The sequence below is a fragment of the Lissotriton vulgaris genome, chromosome 7 (genome assembly GCF_964263255.1).
Source record: "Lissotriton vulgaris chromosome 7, aLisVul1.2, whole genome shotgun sequence".
NCBI lineage: Eukaryota > Metazoa > Chordata > Amphibia > Caudata > Salamandridae > Lissotriton > Lissotriton vulgaris.
The window spans coordinates 487048106-487066513 of NC_141695.1; the positions used below are offsets into that span (position 1 = coordinate 487048106).

Here is an 18408-nt window from a genome sequence, read left to right on the forward strand (position 1 = left end):
TGCATCTTCAAATTGTTTACTTGAAACCCCATCTGAAACATCCCACATTGTATGAGGAGGTAGCACGTTACTTGTACTCCCATCTTAACTTTAGATATGTAATATAGGTTTCATTGTGTGTATATTTGGAGCCTGAAATCAAAGTAAGAAAAGGAGGCTACATTCACCTTTGTTATGTTCATTGAGTGAGGGTGCTCTGACCGACTTTTTTCGGCCCTCCTTTGAGGGAGGATGATTGCATAGGACTCTAGTCTATTATCATTCCAGTGCAGGGATTAGAACCACAGACAGGGCCTATTCAAAGGGCACAGTAATGCACTTTCGTACCCTTTTCCTTAGATCAGGGCTTATAAACTTACGTTAGGGGATAGATTCATTAGTATTAGTGATAATCCGTCCTTTTGCAAGAGTGCTAGTATACCTTCTATGGAGTTATGCTTATTTCGGGCCTTGTAGGCCTCAAACGGGACAGACTCCATCTTGCTTATGCCCCAGCAGCTTGAGAGGCTTCTAGGTCAAGTGTAATGTTTTAGTTTCGAAGTGTTGTTCGCTTGGAGAGAACCGGCTCAGGCTGGCCCTTATCGAAAGACTGTATTTTTCTCCATTCCGAAGACACATCATCAGGCTGGCCAGCTGGGAACGTGTCCTTGGTACGGGGAGGTACAAGAATTTGGTGGGCAGCAGGTTACTGGCCGTAACTTTCCATTAAAGGACAAGGTTCCATATTAGCGAAAGTATCAGGCAGCGAGTCAGTCAGTCTGTAGGCGGCAGCTAGCCGTTAGCATCAATGCCCTTAATTATTTCCAGGCGGACAGTCGCCATTTTGAAGTCCGAGAAAGATCATGAAGCTGATACTCTCTTAGAAAGATTGAAGAGAAGAGAGAAATAGCGCAGACCAGCCAGAGAGAAAGAGAGAGACGGCAGCTAATAAAAGAAAGGTTCCAGTGACTTGGAGGAAAGCAGAGAAGATAGAGCATAGCGGTGCCTACGTGTACTCGTGACTGCTGAAGTGTGATTCTAAGACGAGCCAAGGCACAGACGAGAAGGGAACCTAGATCACTGCCGAGCCCTGACTTTGTGTCCATAAGGTGACGTCCACCCCATTATTCATAGTGTGCACATTCTAACCTTTCACTTTTCTTTGCAGGATATATGTTATAGTATAGTATTTTGTTTTTATGATTATTGTAATAAAATACCCCAGTTCTTAGTGAACCAACATGTGCCTCGTATTCTTGTGGTAATTCCCGATCAGGTAAGAGGTGACTGAGTAATGAGGGAGAGAGGGACCCCTTAATGCATAGAATACTGGATACATGCTTTAATTTGGCAAGTGATGATAATTCCTATTATTGTAGTATCATATCCCGAGTAGCCAATGAGAGATTCCTTCCAAAGGTATTCATAGGAGAGTGATCGTCGTTGGTAAGCGGCGTTAAAGTGAACACTGGGGGGACACCAGTGCTTAGGTCCGCCGGATTGCGGATCGGGCTGTGAGTTAGAGAACACTGGGGGGGACCCCAGTGCTTAGGTCCGCCGGATTGTGGGCCGGGCTGTGAGGAAGAGAGCACTAGGGCTGCAGACCAGTGCGTAGGCACGCAGGATTGCAGAGGTGCCAAGCGAGCACTGACTGTGGTCAGTGTGTAATGGTAAGTAATCAGAACTGCCCTAGGGTAGACTAGTCTGGGTCTAAGTGGCCGTGAGACTAACTGGTATGAGTGGGATATTGTAGAAAACCTATGCGTGTATATTGCTATTTCCCCATCCTTAGGTACCAGATATATACCTATATACCTATTGTAAATACGTCCTAAGGAGGGAGGTGATTACGTTCCGACTGGGTTGGAGGTGCTCTAAGGAGCTGATCCCATCTGGTTCGAGAATCCGGTCGTTACAGAGGGTAACCTGCTGTTTCCTCTTTTGTATGTATTAGCTAGTCAAATCAAATATATCTTTATTCAGCACTTGAAAAGATACCATAAAAGCACATACAATCAGTTAAAAGTATAGTTAAAAATAAATTAAAAATAAACAATTCATTTCATCCTAACATTCCAATTCATTTTGTCCTGAGTCTCTATATACAGGTATTATATTCCACTCATCTCTCTTGAATTCCTTAGCCTCACTGCCATCTTAATAAAGCTCAAAATACAGGTCAGAGTATAGGCATCATTAGCCTTCTGTAAAAACATTAGTGCTACCTTGGCGTGTTTAAACTTTAGTTGTTTCAGTAATCCCACCAGGAACTTTCGCCTAGGTACTGAATAAAATGAGCATAACAAAACAAAATGAAGGGTATCCTGCAGAGACCTATTGTCGCAGCCGCAGGTACCTTTCTGCTCAACGGTTAAAGTAAAACCAAGGGGATCGGACAACAAGTGGCGCAATAGGTTAAATCTAAATCGTGGTTTATCAACAGGGAGGGATGAGGAATCGATGTGTCCGTTTCTTTCCCCAGGGTAAGAGTACAGGTTCATCAAAAAGGTGAAAAAGGACACTTGTTACACTTTTCAACCTTGGGTTCAAGGAAGAAGAGTACCCTCAAAAACTCAATGCTAATCGGAGTGGCTGGCAGCAAACACACTGAAGAAAACCCAATGATAACTGCCAAAACTACAATGCGGGGCGGATGAAACATATATACCGCACTCCAATTAGCATTGAGTTTTTGAGGGTACTCTTCTTCCTTGAACCCAAGGTTGAAAAGTGTAACAAGTGTCCTTTTTCACCTTTTTGATAAACCTGTAAATCTAAATCGTGTCATATAAAATCTATCCTGTGCATTATGGATCAGTGAAAGTTAAGGTTCCCTTCCACTCTCTGTTTTCAATAATCCATAAGCCGCAATTGTGGGTTTGCACTCTTCAGTGGCCGCCCTACTTGCAGTTGTCCATTCCCTAAACATTTTTTTAACAATCGTTTTATTCTGGGCAGTAAGTGCTTCAGGCTCAGTAAAAAACTTCTTACAACCAATGGCCTCTAGAGTGCACTTTACATACTGTAGCCAGGGGATTGAGCTCCCTTTGCCTCGTTTCAAACAGTCTAAGATAATTTGTCTACTGAGGCCTGCCTCGGGGTTTGACCAGATTTTCAACCAGGCCAAAAGTGGCCTGATCTTAATCTGATCTTCAATATAAGGTTCTCCCAGTTCCTCATGTAAAATGTAGGCAGATGTACTATGTGGAACTTTCTGAAGAATTTGTTTTCCTCTACCTGGACCTGGTGTATGTTCACAAAACCCCAGACTTCCGCCCCATAATCTGCCTTAGCGCAGCATATTGATCTGTATAAATTCAGCACCTGCTCAGGAGACCATCTTCCCAGCCTTCTCCCATAACCCATTATAGCCCCGGATGAGGCCACCAGTTATGCAGAGTGTTTGTCCACTAAAGATCTGAACTTTAAGAGCCCGTCAAATAGTACACCTAGATAGGAAAAAGACTGGACTAGACTAATTTTGTAGGTTCCTATCTTATAAGAACATTTCTGATCTGGTCTGGCCCCCGCGAGCATGACATATGATTTGTCCAGATTTGCTGACAAATAGATGGTGGACATAAAACTCACAAATCCATCAATAAGCCTTTGTAACCCCCGAGGTGTCCGGTCTAACAACACCGCGTCAAGCAGGACGGGCACTGGGCGGGTACCTACTTGAGGGGAATCCACTCCAAGTTTACATAATTCCCTGTCTAAATTATTAATATAAAGTGAAAACAAAAAAGGAGCTAAAATACAGCCCTGCCACACTCCACTAGTACATGGGAATGATGTAGTGTTGTTTCCATTTTGGTTAAAACGGACAGACGCAGTTGTGTTCCAGTACAGGGCCTTAAGGATATTAACTAAATCCTGGTTCACCCCTAGGCCCATCATCAAGGCCCATAACTTCTCCCTATTCACATAATCAAATGCCGCGGAGAGATCCATGAACCCCAGGTACACTGCCCCCTTGCTGGCTATGGTACACTTACCGACCAACAGGTAGAGGTTCAGGCATTGGTCAGTGGTTGACCTTCCCTCCCTAAACCCATATTGCGTGTCCGTTATTACCTGGTGGGTGTCTGCCCATTCAGTCAGGCGATTTAAAACCACCCGACCGAGGACCTTCGCCGTAACATCAATCAAGGATATCGGGCGGTAATAATTAGGGTCATCCAGATTTCCTTTTTTAAATATTGGAACAATGGTGGCCGAGGACCAAGAGCGCAGCAGACCCGCCTCCCCTGCCGCGTTCAGGACCCTCGTGAGTATAGGTGCCCACAGCTCCACTTTACTAAGGTATAGGTCGGGGGAATGCCATCCTGGCCAGGCCCCTTGTTTTTGGTTAACCCCAGGATTGCCCCTTCCACTTCGGCCAGGGTAATCTCTGGCCATACGGTCAATTTTAACCTCTGATCTTCATCGTTGTTCATTTCACCCGTGTGATTATATAGATTTTTAAAGTGGGAGTGCCACTGCTCCAGTAAAATGGTATTTAAAATTTGTGGGGCATTTGAGTCCTGGAAACAAGGTTTATTTATAATTTTCCAGAACTCTGTCAGGTCTCTTCTTTCTGCCGCCTCCCTTAGGTCCGCCCAGGCTTGCATTTGTAGGCTAGTTTTACGGGCTTTTAATGCCTTCTTCTATGTAAGCCTACATTGGGCTACGTAAATATTATTTCTTGGCAGTGATTTTAAACTAGATTTCAGGCCCTTATGTGCCTTTGAGCATTCTTTGTCGAACCATCTAGGTGTGGAGGTCGGTGATATCCTGGTCTTATTGGTCTTTAATAGTCCATCAATGAGGTGCGCCATCTTTTCAAATGCCGCTTCTACAGCAGCCCCCTCAATATTGGGGTTGAGACAAACGTTTAGTGCGTCTGCCCCTTTGATTATTAAACTTTTGTAAAAACTATCCCCATCTATTTTAGACCATCTCAGTCTTCTCCCTTGGTCTGATATAGTCTCCACCATTCCTACCCCACATGATGCATATTTGATAATTGTGCCTTTTATCTCTATCAGCAGGGGGTTGTGGTCGCTAAATATGCTAATTTCTATGTCCGCCCTACTAACCCAGGCTTTGAGTATAGATGAGACCATAATATAGTCAATATACGACCGACATCCTCTCCCCTTGAAGGTGGGATTGAGCTCCCCGCCGCTGCCCATTTCTACCAGGTCCATTGTGTGGACCAAATTGTGGCCTTTCAGCACCTTATCTGGCTCCAAACCTTCTGAAGAATGCAAGAAGTGTGGTCCTTTCTCCACAGTACACCCTGACCAATCCTTGTTAAATGGTCTTAGATTTGCACACAGGTGACAATTAAAGTCCCCTACCATGACTACAGATGGAGCTACTGCCGACTTTGTCATTGGCCCCATCGTTAACTGGGCGTTTAGGCGGGAGTCCAGTTCTTTTATCGTATTTCCCTTACCATTTGCTCCCACTGCATTGTACCAATTGACCAAGGTGATGTTTAACCCTTTTGAGCGGAAACCCACCGCCTGCATGTTCTGTGATGCCCAGTTGAAGTTGGACCAGGCCCCTTGTATACGAAGGTCTACATATATGATCAGCCCTCCCATAACTCTTCCTGAGGCTGACCTTTGGGCGGGGACTGAGAAGCACTTAAACCCTTCCAGGGAGAAATGGTTACAGTCAATCATCCAGGTCTCCTGAAGACATATAACATGAAACCCAGTAATGTATTGCCTCCATTCCTGTTCCTCGTATTTGGTGGCAAGTCCTGCTACATTCCAGTATAATATTTTCAATTCATCCCGCCCATCTATTCTTCTTATCCTGACTATGGGGGGTGGGTAAACACATTTCCCTCAAGTATGGTGATTTCGTTGGGGTCAGCTACATTATCTATGTGTGTTAATTGGGTACCTAAATCAGTGATGTCTGGCCCCGTTAGCTCGATCTCCTCTACAGTACATGGTTGGGAACTCTCTATTTACCCCCTTGTCTTCCCCTCCCTGTAGTAGATCACATTGAATTGTATTAGCTAGTCTATCCTACACCACCTGACAGTACAATGACAAACTTTATTACTTGATTCACATGTTTTTAAAACCCCAAAATATTTCAAAATAAGTTGAATTATGTTCATATACATTTACAAATGTACTTGTTATTTTTACAAATTTGTCCATACACTACTTTGCTGCCATAGTTCATGCCCTAGAGGATCAAAGGCCTAAATAGCAGCTTGCACATTATTCATGTTTCTAAAATCAACTTGATCCTTGAGCTGCAACTAGAGCATAGCCAGACTGGCCATTGTTGCCGTTGGCCGGAGCGGCTCTCAGTATCGATGAGAGAGAAGCCACTTAGGTAGGAGGTCATTTGTTTATTAAGTGTAGAATTTGCGGTACTTTCCAGTTACGCCCCCTCAGCCCTTGCATACACAGACACAAAGACACAAAGGAGGGGCCGGTCACCACTAAACTAGCCCTATCCCAATTAACGCTTCTGACTATGCCTTCAGTGATATATGGTCATACTAGGGTCCTAAGTGCTAATTCCCCAGGGTTAGAGGGGTCCTGCGGGCTCCGTCTGATGTGTCCATGGGATAGAGAAGTAATCTAAGAACACCAACAGCGAGAAGCCAGGTAACACAGCAGAGAATCCCTCAAGATCAGCCTACTTTTGCACTACACAGAGAAATGACAGGGCCAGAATGGATTTCCACCTACACACTCCCATTGGAATAACCCCTCCATTGAATCTCAAATGACTTTTTCCAAGAATTCATGAAGCAGATGAAACCTCTCCTTTCCTAACTCCACCTGCTTTTACCAGCTACCCCTCCCCACTTGATTCCTCTCTCTAGCTGTCATCTTCTAGGACTTAAGACCCACGGACAGCCACATCCCTAAATATACACAATCCCATTAGCCATCTGTAATCCTGCAATGATCGGTGCCTATTCCTATTTGAAGTTCATGTGTTCTATATAAATAACCCCAATATTAAGTATATTAAAAAATAACATCTGTGCTAGATTTTCGCACTCACATGACTGATGATGAAGTGCTGGCTTGAAGCGAACAAGGACACTCATATCTAAGAATGGAACAGGTACTTCTTGGAAATCGACGACTTCTTAAACAAATGATCATTTTACATGGCGCTCTGCCCTAGTATTTAGCTATTCTAACTTTTTCCGAATATCTATTTTTTTGCATACGGGTTCTTTCATGCGAAAGAGTAAGTAAAATACATAAGTATGATGTATTAATTATTAACAGAAAAGGGAAGACTAAGTGATGCGCATACCAGAAAACTCTCTTAATTGCATATACTAGAAGATCATTTTTATTACCTTGGAGGAAAATTTAAGATGCACTTCTGCCTCGTCTGCCAGACTTTTCTTAACTTGCGCCCACGCCTCTCCTAAGGTTCTGTAGGGAAAAAAAACATTGAAGGGATTGTTTGTAGGTGTAAAAGCCTGTTCAGATTAACTTTTCATAAGAAGCATATTAACCATATCTTAAGAAATGTTATTCGGTTAGTCCTACGCGCGAACTACGGTGAAAACGCCGGATAAAAACATTTCAGAAACAATTTGCAATTCAGAAAAGTGTTGATAGTTTAATCATGTTGCTTCCTACTTGACAGTGTAGCAGGGCAGATGCTCCGTTCTGTATGCGGTTGACAAAGTAAAAGTGAATTGAGTAAACTATCAAGAAAGTTTGATAGGTGGGGAAACTTGACGTGAAACTGAAACCAACGGAACTTTACCATACATTTCACATTTTAAACTCCTCCAGCTAGGCCTTAAGTCCAGCAACCATCCGTCAACCCCACCAGGCACATCAAGTTTGGGTGGGGAATACCGCCACTGGATACTGACTGACATGGCTAGTACTTGTGAGCTCGACAGTGGTGGGGAAACTGGGTAATGTCATCTGGTTGATTCTATTCCTTCCTCTACCGCTGCCTGGAAATTAAAGGCCATCTCTAGTTAGCTTGCGGATGTCAGACTTGAGCATCAGTCAGCCTTGGTATGAAAAATGTGCCTTAGTTACAAATAAAAGCACAACTAGTCAGATCTAAACTAATTTTCTTTAGAATCACAGAACTGACATTAATAGAAGCTGGGTAAAAGACACAGATGGAAACTAAGCACAAATGACACCCACGAAAAAAACAGGAGCTCGTTCTTATGTTTTTGCCAACGACCATGTGCAGTTGTGATTCATGACGAAAGATTCAAGGAGCTGCAGGCTTTGCCCAGCTTGGGAAGTTATAACATCACCAGTGATATGCTGGTGCGGTGAAACATGTAATGTTAGCAAAATCAGGCTGAGAATACCTGAAACGTTTCCTCCCAATGTTTTGTTGCAAAAAACCGAATTTGCTGCCTTACTTTAATATTCCAGCCTCCCGTGCACATCTTATACAGCTCATATTTATATGTATTTGCATGATGCTCATCCTTCGTTGTCGATGAAGTCAGGGGCGGCTCCTCCGCTAAGGCAGAGGAGGGTTGCCTCTATGGTCTTTGAGCAGGAAAAATATAATGATAATAAAGCAGTTCTTTTTTCCGCTCGTTCGGGGCTGAGTTAGGACGGGGGGGGGCTGGAGGCACAGAGGTAGGAAGGGTTTGCCCACTCAAAGTGGGCATGACTGCTCGGCAGGCTGTCCTGTCCCTGCCAAACAATCATGCGCACTTGACATGTTCCCCACCAGAGTGCATTACACAACCTGGTAGGGAAAATGTCCAGGCCCTAATCCCCCATCTGAGCGCTGATCCACGGCACTCAGACCAATCAGAACGCTGCATTGCAGCTTTGTGATTGGCTATGGGGAGCCTGGGTGCTTTCTAGTTCTGGAGAAGCGGAGGAGAAAGGCGGCCAGAGGACTAGCTAAGTGGTTCTTTTTTTTCATTATTATTTTGTCAATCCCGCCCACCACTGCCAGCCGGTCTCCACCTTCATTCTCTACCAGTGGCTACTGGATTAAGACCTTGGCATTTCCATGGTTGATTGACCGGGCTCTGTGCATCCCAAGATGACAGAGTAGTCCGATTTGAGCATGGAACGTCCCGTCACACAGGCAGACATGAGATGATACTGTTGGTGATATGCGGGCAGCCTTGTACATGCGCAGCTCGCTTTCTTTGAGCCTCAGCAGTAAGCCTCTCCTCATGTGTTTGGTAGCATTTGTGATCTAAGGAGGTGAGCAGTGCAATCATGAATGAGGCAGCTCAGCCACTCAGGAGGACGTCAAGCTCCACTGCTGCTTCAGTCAGTGAAGAACATCATTAAGCCTGATCCACCTGTTTTCCAGTCCACCGACACAGCTCCCATTGCATCCACACATGCTGCTTCGTTGCTAGCCCATAGCCACAGGACTTGCTAAGGTGTACTATTGAGACTTGCACATGAGTTGGATTAAAGTGAGGTAGATTTGTGCAATGTCAGCCTCACACTCTTTCCCCTGTTATCAACTGTATTGAGTGGCAGGACAGAATTCAAGATGGCTAGATAGGCAGGGCGCAGAGGATAAACAGGATGCCTTACGTGTAATGCTCGGGGCGTTCCACAATGCAGGCATTCACAGCCTTCCTGACCATTGAACCACTGAGGTTTCCTCTGCTCAGTCAGCCAGATCCAGTCTTAGCATTTATGGGTAGACAGTCCCTATCTCACCGAGGGTCACAGATCCATCGGCTCCCCTCATCTTGCTTAGCCCGCAAGTCAAGGCGGTTTATTGGGATGTGGCCTCTGTCGCATGCTAACACCTGCTTTGAGCCACAGGTGAGAGCTAAGTGTCAGGTGGGGATTAAAGCAGGTGAGCTACTCCAAGGAGTATGAGTGTTCCCCGTCAGAGGTACAACCCATCCCTGACACCCCATACCCTTACTGATGATAGCCATTTATGGTTAGGTAAGAATTTCCATTTAAAATTGTTTGGTTTTCTAAATATCTTTGGAGCCATTCAAGGAATCTGCATATAAATGTACAATATAAAAGTTCATTAAATTTGAGTTTGGATTGGCATGTTTAGCTCAGATCCATCAACCAAGAGTCAAAAAATGGGTAAGGGCTTCATGAAGAGACATTTACGAATTTGTAATCCAAAGCATTATTTTCTCAGTCATGCTGAACAAGTTGGCTGGGTGGAATTACACCAAGCTTCATATGAATTTAACTTAAGGAAGTGCTTTTGTTTGGGTTGGAGCAAATCAATCCAGTAGTTTCTTGAAAAATTTAGAGTTAAAAAAAACAATTGGTGGGCTTGCAAGGGTTAAATGATAGTGAGATCTTGACTGTTAATCCACAGACCACCACGCATTTGGTTCTGCAGAAAAAAATAACCAAAGTTGAGTGTACAAGAGTGGTTTTTCCTCCTATCATCCAATTTTAGTCCACTCATCAAACGTTAGAACCAACGTTCTTTGACTGGCTTTGATTGACTTGCAGGAGAAATATTTCAACTACAACAAGAGAACTTAGCCCACGTCCTAAACAAAATAAAAGGAGACACAAGGCTCCAGATGTAGCATATAAATCAATAAATCAATCAATCAATCAATCAATCATATCATTTGTAAAGCGCACTACTCACTCGTGAGGGTCTCAAGGCGCTGGGGTGGGGAATGCTGCTACTGCTCGAAAAGCCAGGTCTTGAGGAGTTTTCTGAAGGTCAGCAGGTCTTGGGTCTGCCAAAGGTGGATGAGGAGGGTGTTCCAGGTCTTGGCGGCGAGGTAGGAGAACGATCTGCCGCCGGAGGTCGCCCTTCTGAAGCGGGGGACTGTGGCGAGGGTGAGGTCGGCGGAGCGGAGCTGGCAGGTGGGGATGTAGAAGCTGAGCCGTCTGTTGAGGTATGTTGGTCCGGTGTTGTGGAGTGCCTTGTGTGCGTGGGTGAGGAGCTTGAAGGTTATCCTCTTGTTGATCGGGAGCCAGTGCAGGTCTCTCAGTGGGGTGTTATGTGGCTGGGACGAGGGATGTCGAGCATCAGGCGTGCAGAGGCATTCTGCATGCGTTGGAGCCGTCTGAGGAGTTTGGCTGAGGCTCCTGCGTAGAGGCGTTTCTGTAGTCCAACCTGCTGCTGACGAGGGCCTAACTGGCCGTTCTTCTCATTTCAGTGGGGATCCACTTGTAGATCCTGCGTAGCATGCACGGGGAGTTGAAGCAGGAGGAGGAGACGGCGTTGACCTGTTAAGTCATGGAGAGGGTGGAGTCGAGGATGACCCCTAGGTTGTGTGCGTGGTTGGTGGGTGTTGGAGCGGTTTCCAGTGCGGTCTGCCACCAGGAGTCATGCCAGGCCGAAGGGGTTAATCCGAGGATGAGGACCTTCGTCTTGTCCGAGTTCAGCTTCAGTCGGCTCTTCCTCATCCATTCAGCGACGGCCTTCAATCCTTTGTTAAGGTTGGTTTTGGCAGTGTGGGGGTCCTTGGTGAGGGAGAGGATCAGCTGGGTGTCATCAGCATAGGAGATGATGTTGAGGTCATGCCGACGGGCGACGTGGTCGAGCGGTGCCATGTAGATGTTAAACAGAGTTGGGCTGAGGGATGAGCCCTGGGGTACGCCGCAGATGATCTTGGTGGCTTTGGAGAGGAAGGGGGGGAGGCGGATGCTCTGTGTTCTGCTGGAGAGGAAGGAGGTGGTCCAGTCCAGGGCTTTCTCTTGGATCCCGGCGTTGTGGAGGTGTGTTTGTAGTGTGTGGTGGCAGACCATGTCGAAGGCGGCTGACAGGTCCAGGAGGATGAGGGCCGCCGTTTCTCGGTTGTGCAGCAGGGACTTGATGTCATCGGTGGCGGCCATGAGGGCAGTCTCGGTGCTGTGGTTGCTGCGGAACCCTGACTGGGAAAGGCCCAGGCTGTTGTTCTCCTCGAGGTAGTGGGTCAGTTGTTCATTGACGTTCTTCTCGATGACCTTTGCCGGGAACAGGAGCAGGGAGATGGGCCGGAGGTTCTTGAGGTCCTTGGGGTCCTCCTGAGGTTTCATGAGTAAGGCGTTGATCTTGACGTTCTTCCAGCTCTCCGGGAAGGTTGCTGTCTCGAAGGAGGTGTTGATGACTTTTCTGGGAGATGGGGAACGATAAATGTGCCGGCTTTGTTGAAGATGTGGTGCGGGCATGGGTCTGATGGAGATCCGGAGTGTATGGTGTTCATGATCTTGATGGTGTCGTCGTTGCTGATGTTGGTCCAGGAGAGCAGGTGGTTGGTGCGGATGGTGGTTGTGGGGGCGGAGGTCTCAGTGGTTGTTGGGGCGGTCATGGCGTTGAAGCTGTCATGGATGTCTGTGATCTTGCGGTGGAAGAAGGTGGCCAGCGAGTCGCACAGGTCTTGCGAGGGTGGGACGTCATTGGTGTTGGAGCTGGGATTGGAGTGTTCCTTCACAAGGTTGAAGAGCTGTTGTGCGTGTTGTTGTTTAGGTGGTTTTTTAAGGAGGCCCTTTTGGCGTATCTGATGAGGTGATGGTGTCTGCGGGTAGCGTTCTTGTGGGCTGCGTGGCTGTCCGGTGTTCGTTCACGGAGCCAGATCTTCTTCAGCTTTCGGCAGGTTTGCTTTGGAGGCCCGGAGGTCTTCAGTGAACCAGCTGGTTTTCTTGTTGGTGTGACTGTTGCAGGGTTTCTTGATCGGGCGACGGTGCTGGCGCAGTTGTTGATCCACTGTTTGAGGTTGTGGCCGGCAGGGTTGGTGGGTGGGCTCTGGGCGAGGGTGGTGGTTAGCTGGTCTTCAGTGACTTTGCTCCAGCAGCGGCGAGGCATCTGGTGGGTGTGGTGGTGCGTGGTGGGTTTCTTTAAGGTGAAGTGGATGCAGCGATGGTCGGTCCAGTGGAGTTTGGTGGTGTGGTTGTAGTAGACGTGGGGGCTTGCGGAGAAGATGGGGTCAAGCGTGTGACTGGTGGAGTGGGTGGTTGCTGTGATGAGTTGTCTGAGTCCGAGGTTGGCCAGGTTGTCGATCAGGGTGGTGGAGTTGGTGTTTTTGTTGTTCTTGAGGTGGAAGTTCAGGTCCCCAAGGAGGAAGTAGGCCGTGGAGGCGAGGGTGTGTGTGCTGACAAAGTTGGCGATGGACTCGCTGAACTATGGTCGGGGTCAAGGGGGTCTGTATATGAGGGTTCCTCTGAGGGTGGTGTTGGGGTTAGGGTTAGGGTTGGCGTGGATCTGGAATTGCAGGTGTTCGGCGGTGCTGAGGGTGTCGTCGGTGTTGGTCGAGACTCTGAGAGTGTTCCCGTGGAAAATGGCTATTCTTCCTACTGCTCCGTTGGTGCGGTCCCTGCAGGTGATCTTGTAACCTTTCCGGGACGACTGTGGTTATGTCTGGTGCCGAGGTGGGGTTCAGCGAGAAAGCAAGTACAGGCACAGGGAACTAAAACCAAATCTGGGTAAGAAAGCAAGTACAGGCACAGGGGGGAAAAAACAAGCCTGGTCAAGAAAGCAAGTACAGGCACAGGGGGATAAAAACAAGTCTGGACAAGAAAGCAAGTAAAGGCAGTGGGGAAAAAACAAGTCTGGGCAAGAAAGCAAGTAAAGGCATAGGGGAATACAAAATAATGCAGGCAGAGTCGTACAACAGCGTGGGGATTGACCTGCCTGCGAGCAGGGTCAGAGGTCACTAAGTGTTGGCTCAAAGGGACACCTTCTTCTTCAATGAATACAATTAAAAATGCTCAAATTGATACCTTGTTGCCCCCAGCACAGCTCCTGAGATTCAGGTACCCAGAACCAGGGACCATAAACCTACACCAAGCTTATGGCCAATATCCACAGCAAGTTTCACAGGCCGGTGGTGGGCTGTTCATGAGGCTTGCAGGTATGAAATTAGGTCCACAAACCTCAAAGAAAGGCCCAACAAGTGTCTGTGAACCCAACAATAGGGCCCATAAACACAAAAAGCAGATACAAGCCTGTGAACGGCTATCGGTTTTGTACAACAAGCTCCAGTAACTTTGGCAGTTTCATTCTTTAATTCGTACATTTACACATGACATTTACACATGACACTTTGTTTGCCCTGAGGAAGTTGCCTAAATGGGAATAAAACGTGTTGGCTGGAAAGTCCCAAGTTAATGTTTTGAAAAAAAGAAATATTTTCAAATAAAGAAGTTACTATTCAATCAACCAATCAATCAAGCATTTTTAGAGCTCACTATATACCCATGAGGGTCTCAAGGCGCTTGGGGACGGGGGCCGCTACTGATCAAACAGCCAGGTCTTGAGTAGCCTCCTGAAGGTCAGCAGGTCTTAGGTCTGTCGTAGGCTCAGTGGGAGGGTATTCCAGGTCTTGGCGGTGAGGTGGGAGAAGGACTATTCCATCTATATTGGCCTATTGGACTTTTTTGAGCTGTGCGCCCTGATTCGGCATAAGAATCTCTGATCTGAAACACAGCAACGCACTCAATGGCTGGCGTAGGGGTTGTGTGCACAGCGTTTGCATATATAGGAACTGGCACTAGGTGCGGCACAGAAGGTCCGCCGTTGTTGTTGTTTTGACAACAGAAAAGGCCATAGAGATTAGTTGGATGAGAAACCTAGTAGGTGAGCATTTACAGCAAAAAAACAGGTTAGTTTATGTGGGATTAGCGCCCTGGAAGGTCTGATGAATATATGCTGCTGTAGTGTAGCCACTGATCCTCAAATCCAAGGACAGTGCAAAGGAGTTAGCAAGCAAGAAGTGTGCCAAATATATTTATTTCAATAAGAAGGGAGTGGTTAAGATGGGGATGGGCTGGTAGTATACTAGCGGGCTCCTGCTCCAGGACTGCGACATATCCATCCTGCAGATAGAGAAGCGGTCCCCCTTGGAACAAATATTGCAAGGTACCTCCTTCTGCAGGACAGCAGTGGACCATAAGATGCCCGAAAAGTAGGGTTGGGCATTACCTCCCGTGAAAGGGATCTTGGCCTGTTCTGTACTCCCAAGACCCAGGCTATAGTGCACAATTGAGCCTTGGCTCGACTCGAAGGGCAGGGCTGAAGTGCTCGTTGGCAGCGTTGCTCGTCCCAGAGGCAAGATACCAAGTGGGGCCCATCTCTACAGTGTTCACAAGATCAATGCCCCTTCTCAGCTGACCACTGTGTGCCCTTCCACTTCCCTGCTGGGACAGAGGGCTTGACAGCCCAATATCAACAGAATGGTGGCCTGTGACACTGGAGGTCTGCAATATGTGGGCAGCACACAAGTTGAGAGAAGAAGCACTCAGGTGATCGGCATGAACTGTATGGCACAAAAGGGAAAACAGCCACCAGACCCTGTTGCACGAAAACACAGGAGAGAGTGCCTCAACCACAATACCTCCTATTTGACACCATGCAGAGTTGGGGTAAAATTTGGGAGCCGGTCAGGACACTAGAGTGCAGACTCCACACAGGGACAGACAGGCAGTGATGGGCCACCCCGTTAACAGTGGTGGGGGACTGTTCATGGAGTGGTGGAATCCCAGACACATAGAGGCGAGGCCCGCAGAGGATAACTCTACCATAGAGTAAATGTACACTACCACAAATGGCCCAGGATGGGTAGTATCCCAGACTCAGGGTCATCAACTCAGTTCACCAGCCCAGACCATATGTTATTCAGTTACAATGTGGAACAGATGAGCAGACCCATTAGAGAGGATAACTCTACCATAAATTAAATGTACACCATGTGAAAGCCAAAGGGTCCAGGATGGGCAGTATCCCAGAAGCAGGGTCATCAACTCAGTTTGCCAGTCCAGACCATATGTTATTTATTGGTAATGTGGAACAGTCAAACAGACCCACAAGGGGAAGCTAGATGCCCACCTGCAGTCCATCAAGGATGTCAAAATGACTTTGGAGCCTAAACCTACAGATGGGACTGATCATGGTAAACTTTAAAAAATAAAGAAGACACAACAGAATCCACCGAAGTCACCATGCACCCATTCATGGATATCAAGCAAATTCAAATAAAAGACCTGCGGAAGGCCACAACCCGCCTTTAAATGAAGGAGAATGGGATGGAGGACCACTCGAAGTGCAATAATGTACCCACCATTGGCTTGCCAGAGGGCCTGGGAGGCCCCAGTAAGAAGTTGTTCAGGAGGGTTTGGATGGGGGAGGGATGTTGTGGTATCCTGGGAATGGCAGGAGCTGCCTAGCATCTACAAATTTACATCCACACTTATAAAACCCTGCACAAGGGACTGAAAGAGAAGAAATCCCAGGACATAGAAAAGGACAACAGCAGAATCGTGGACAGCTTTAAGGAGATAACCTGTAAACATGGACTAGGGACTTTTCCCTTCAGATAACCCTTGGACCAAATGGGTCTCTCCAGGGCCAGTGAATATAGCTCCCTTACGCTCCCTGAGAACCAGCTGGGAGAAGACCTTGAGTCCACTGTCACTCCAAGTGCTCTGTAAGACAACAAGGAGACTTTGGGGCTCGGGAGTGTGGGCAGGATGTGCTCTGCTGGCTCATAGCGGAGAGGAGCACCAGGAGCCAAGAGAGGAAAAGACTGGCACATTTAGCAATAAATCCAGCTCCTCTATAAACGCGATGTTAGTGGGTCTAGGCAGGCCAGAACACTGATGCTCTCTCTGCACAAGGAGCAGCGCAAGTGAGGAAGAAAGCAGAATACGTAATGTCAAGGTCAGCGCAGTGCAGGAGCTGCGTGCTGGGAGCCAGTTGGGTTGCGGGGGGCCTTGGGCTCCCCTGCAGCCCCTAAACAATTGGCAACACTTTTGGATGCCCCCTGTGGTACCGGGCACTCATTAAATAAAAGAGAAACATTCAGCAGGCGGCCGGTCAGTAACAGAGTCAACCTGCTTATTGGCCATGCATTTTTCCAGTCAAGGGAGCACCCCATAATGCCCTTGGATGGCCAATTTGTATATCATATTTTACTTGTAGTGCCCCAAAGGGAAGCAGGGGCAAAACCAAACTGGACACCCATATTATGCGGCCTTTAGGAGATGCAGAAGCCCCCAAGAATGATTTAAAGAAAATTAACCCTATGTCTCCCATGTCATAGGATGCATTATCTACTTAACTTATTTTCAAGTACTCACTGGCCTGGAGATTTTGCTCTTCTGCCTGGGAATGTTGGGGCTCCTGGTAGTTGGTTTTAGGACTATATTATGGGGCTTGAAGAAATAAAGGCTCACACATATTTGTGGCTGCTTTGAATTCAATTGCTTCACAAATAATTTTATTGGCGAACATTGCCATGCTTTATTAATAATCATTGCATTTGCATTTACGTATGGATTTTATTTGCTTTAATGAGGAATCCTGACTTTTGGTTTTCAGTAATGTGGGGACTCCTTGACAAAGCCAACAGGACAGCTTTATATGTTGATGTGGTGACTCTTTGTCAAAGCCAACAGGCCTACCTTTATATTATGACACCTCCTTTTATTGTAAAATGATATCTGGTATAGGTGGGAGGGTATATTGTGATGATGGGACTCATGGCATATAGTTATGAAATGTGATATAAGGATGACACCAAAGATATTTCAATCTGCCTAATGCACATATTTTTAAATGAATGTGTAGTATTTAATAGTGTGAGTAAATGCATTGCCCCATACAAAAGGTATTTAGTAACTAATTGCCCTACAGACCCCATTACTTCCCTTTGAATGATCTTATCACTCATGTTCTGGTGTAGTGTAGCTCTTAATCCCTTGTTGCTAGCATCTGTAGTGATAATACGTTCAGCCCTAGGATCAAAACCATGTTAGGATTGAGCTTCACTGATTTCTCTCAATCATATTAAATACTCCATGACTAACCTTATGACCCAAGCCTTTAACAGAATGTCAACGAACCTGCATATGCTATAATCTGCAGCCAAATCCTTAGTCTCCAAAATCCCCAACACCCTTCTAGATATACTGTCATGTTCTTCCTCGTTTCTTCCCATTATCAAAATATCATCCTGGAAAAACACAATTATCTTCATACCCTTAAATAATTCAGCACTAATCTTTGAAAGTTGTTGCTGCTGATACAAGCCCTAAGGGCATTTCTCCAGTAACTGAAATTTACTATAGGAGTAATCAAATGGTTAAACATTTACACTTCCTATTCAGGGGTGTCTGATGGCATGAAGACAATAGGTAAATAATCGAAAATAGGCTAATACATTCAATAGCTGTGAGTAATTCGCTCATTTTAGGCACAGAAAACTTGGCAGTCTGGAAATTCAAAAATAAAAGTTCTAAGCACAAATGTATTTCGCCAACCAGTGGGGTTATCTGTTCGGATGACTCCACTGCTTCCATAATTAATGTATCAAAAAGCTTCTTCAACTTAAATTTGACTTCTTTCATGACTACGATGGATGCACTCTTTACTCTGTGGAAATCAGGTTTGGCATCATATCTTAAAATAATTTTTTCAAGGGATAATTTAAAAAAAGTGTACAAGTTGTCCACTACTTTCAGAAAAGACCTTGAGAATCAAGCATCGTATCCACAGTTTCGC

The 18408-nt window shown here is 46.2% G+C and overlaps 1 protein-coding gene across 2 annotated transcripts in view; it reads right to left on the bottom strand.

Annotated features, from left to right (window-relative positions):
- Positions 1–18408, bottom strand: part of GAS7 (growth arrest specific 7) — a 1296657-nt gene that overhangs the window by 200576 nt on the left and 1077673 nt on the right. For both annotated transcript variants that reach the window (XM_086930551.1, XM_086930552.1), the window contains exon 9: positions 7319–7397. In XM_086930551.1, coding sequence (XP_086786677.1) covers positions 7319–7397 — 79 coding nt within the window. The remainder of the gene's footprint in view (positions 1–7318; positions 7398–18408) is intronic.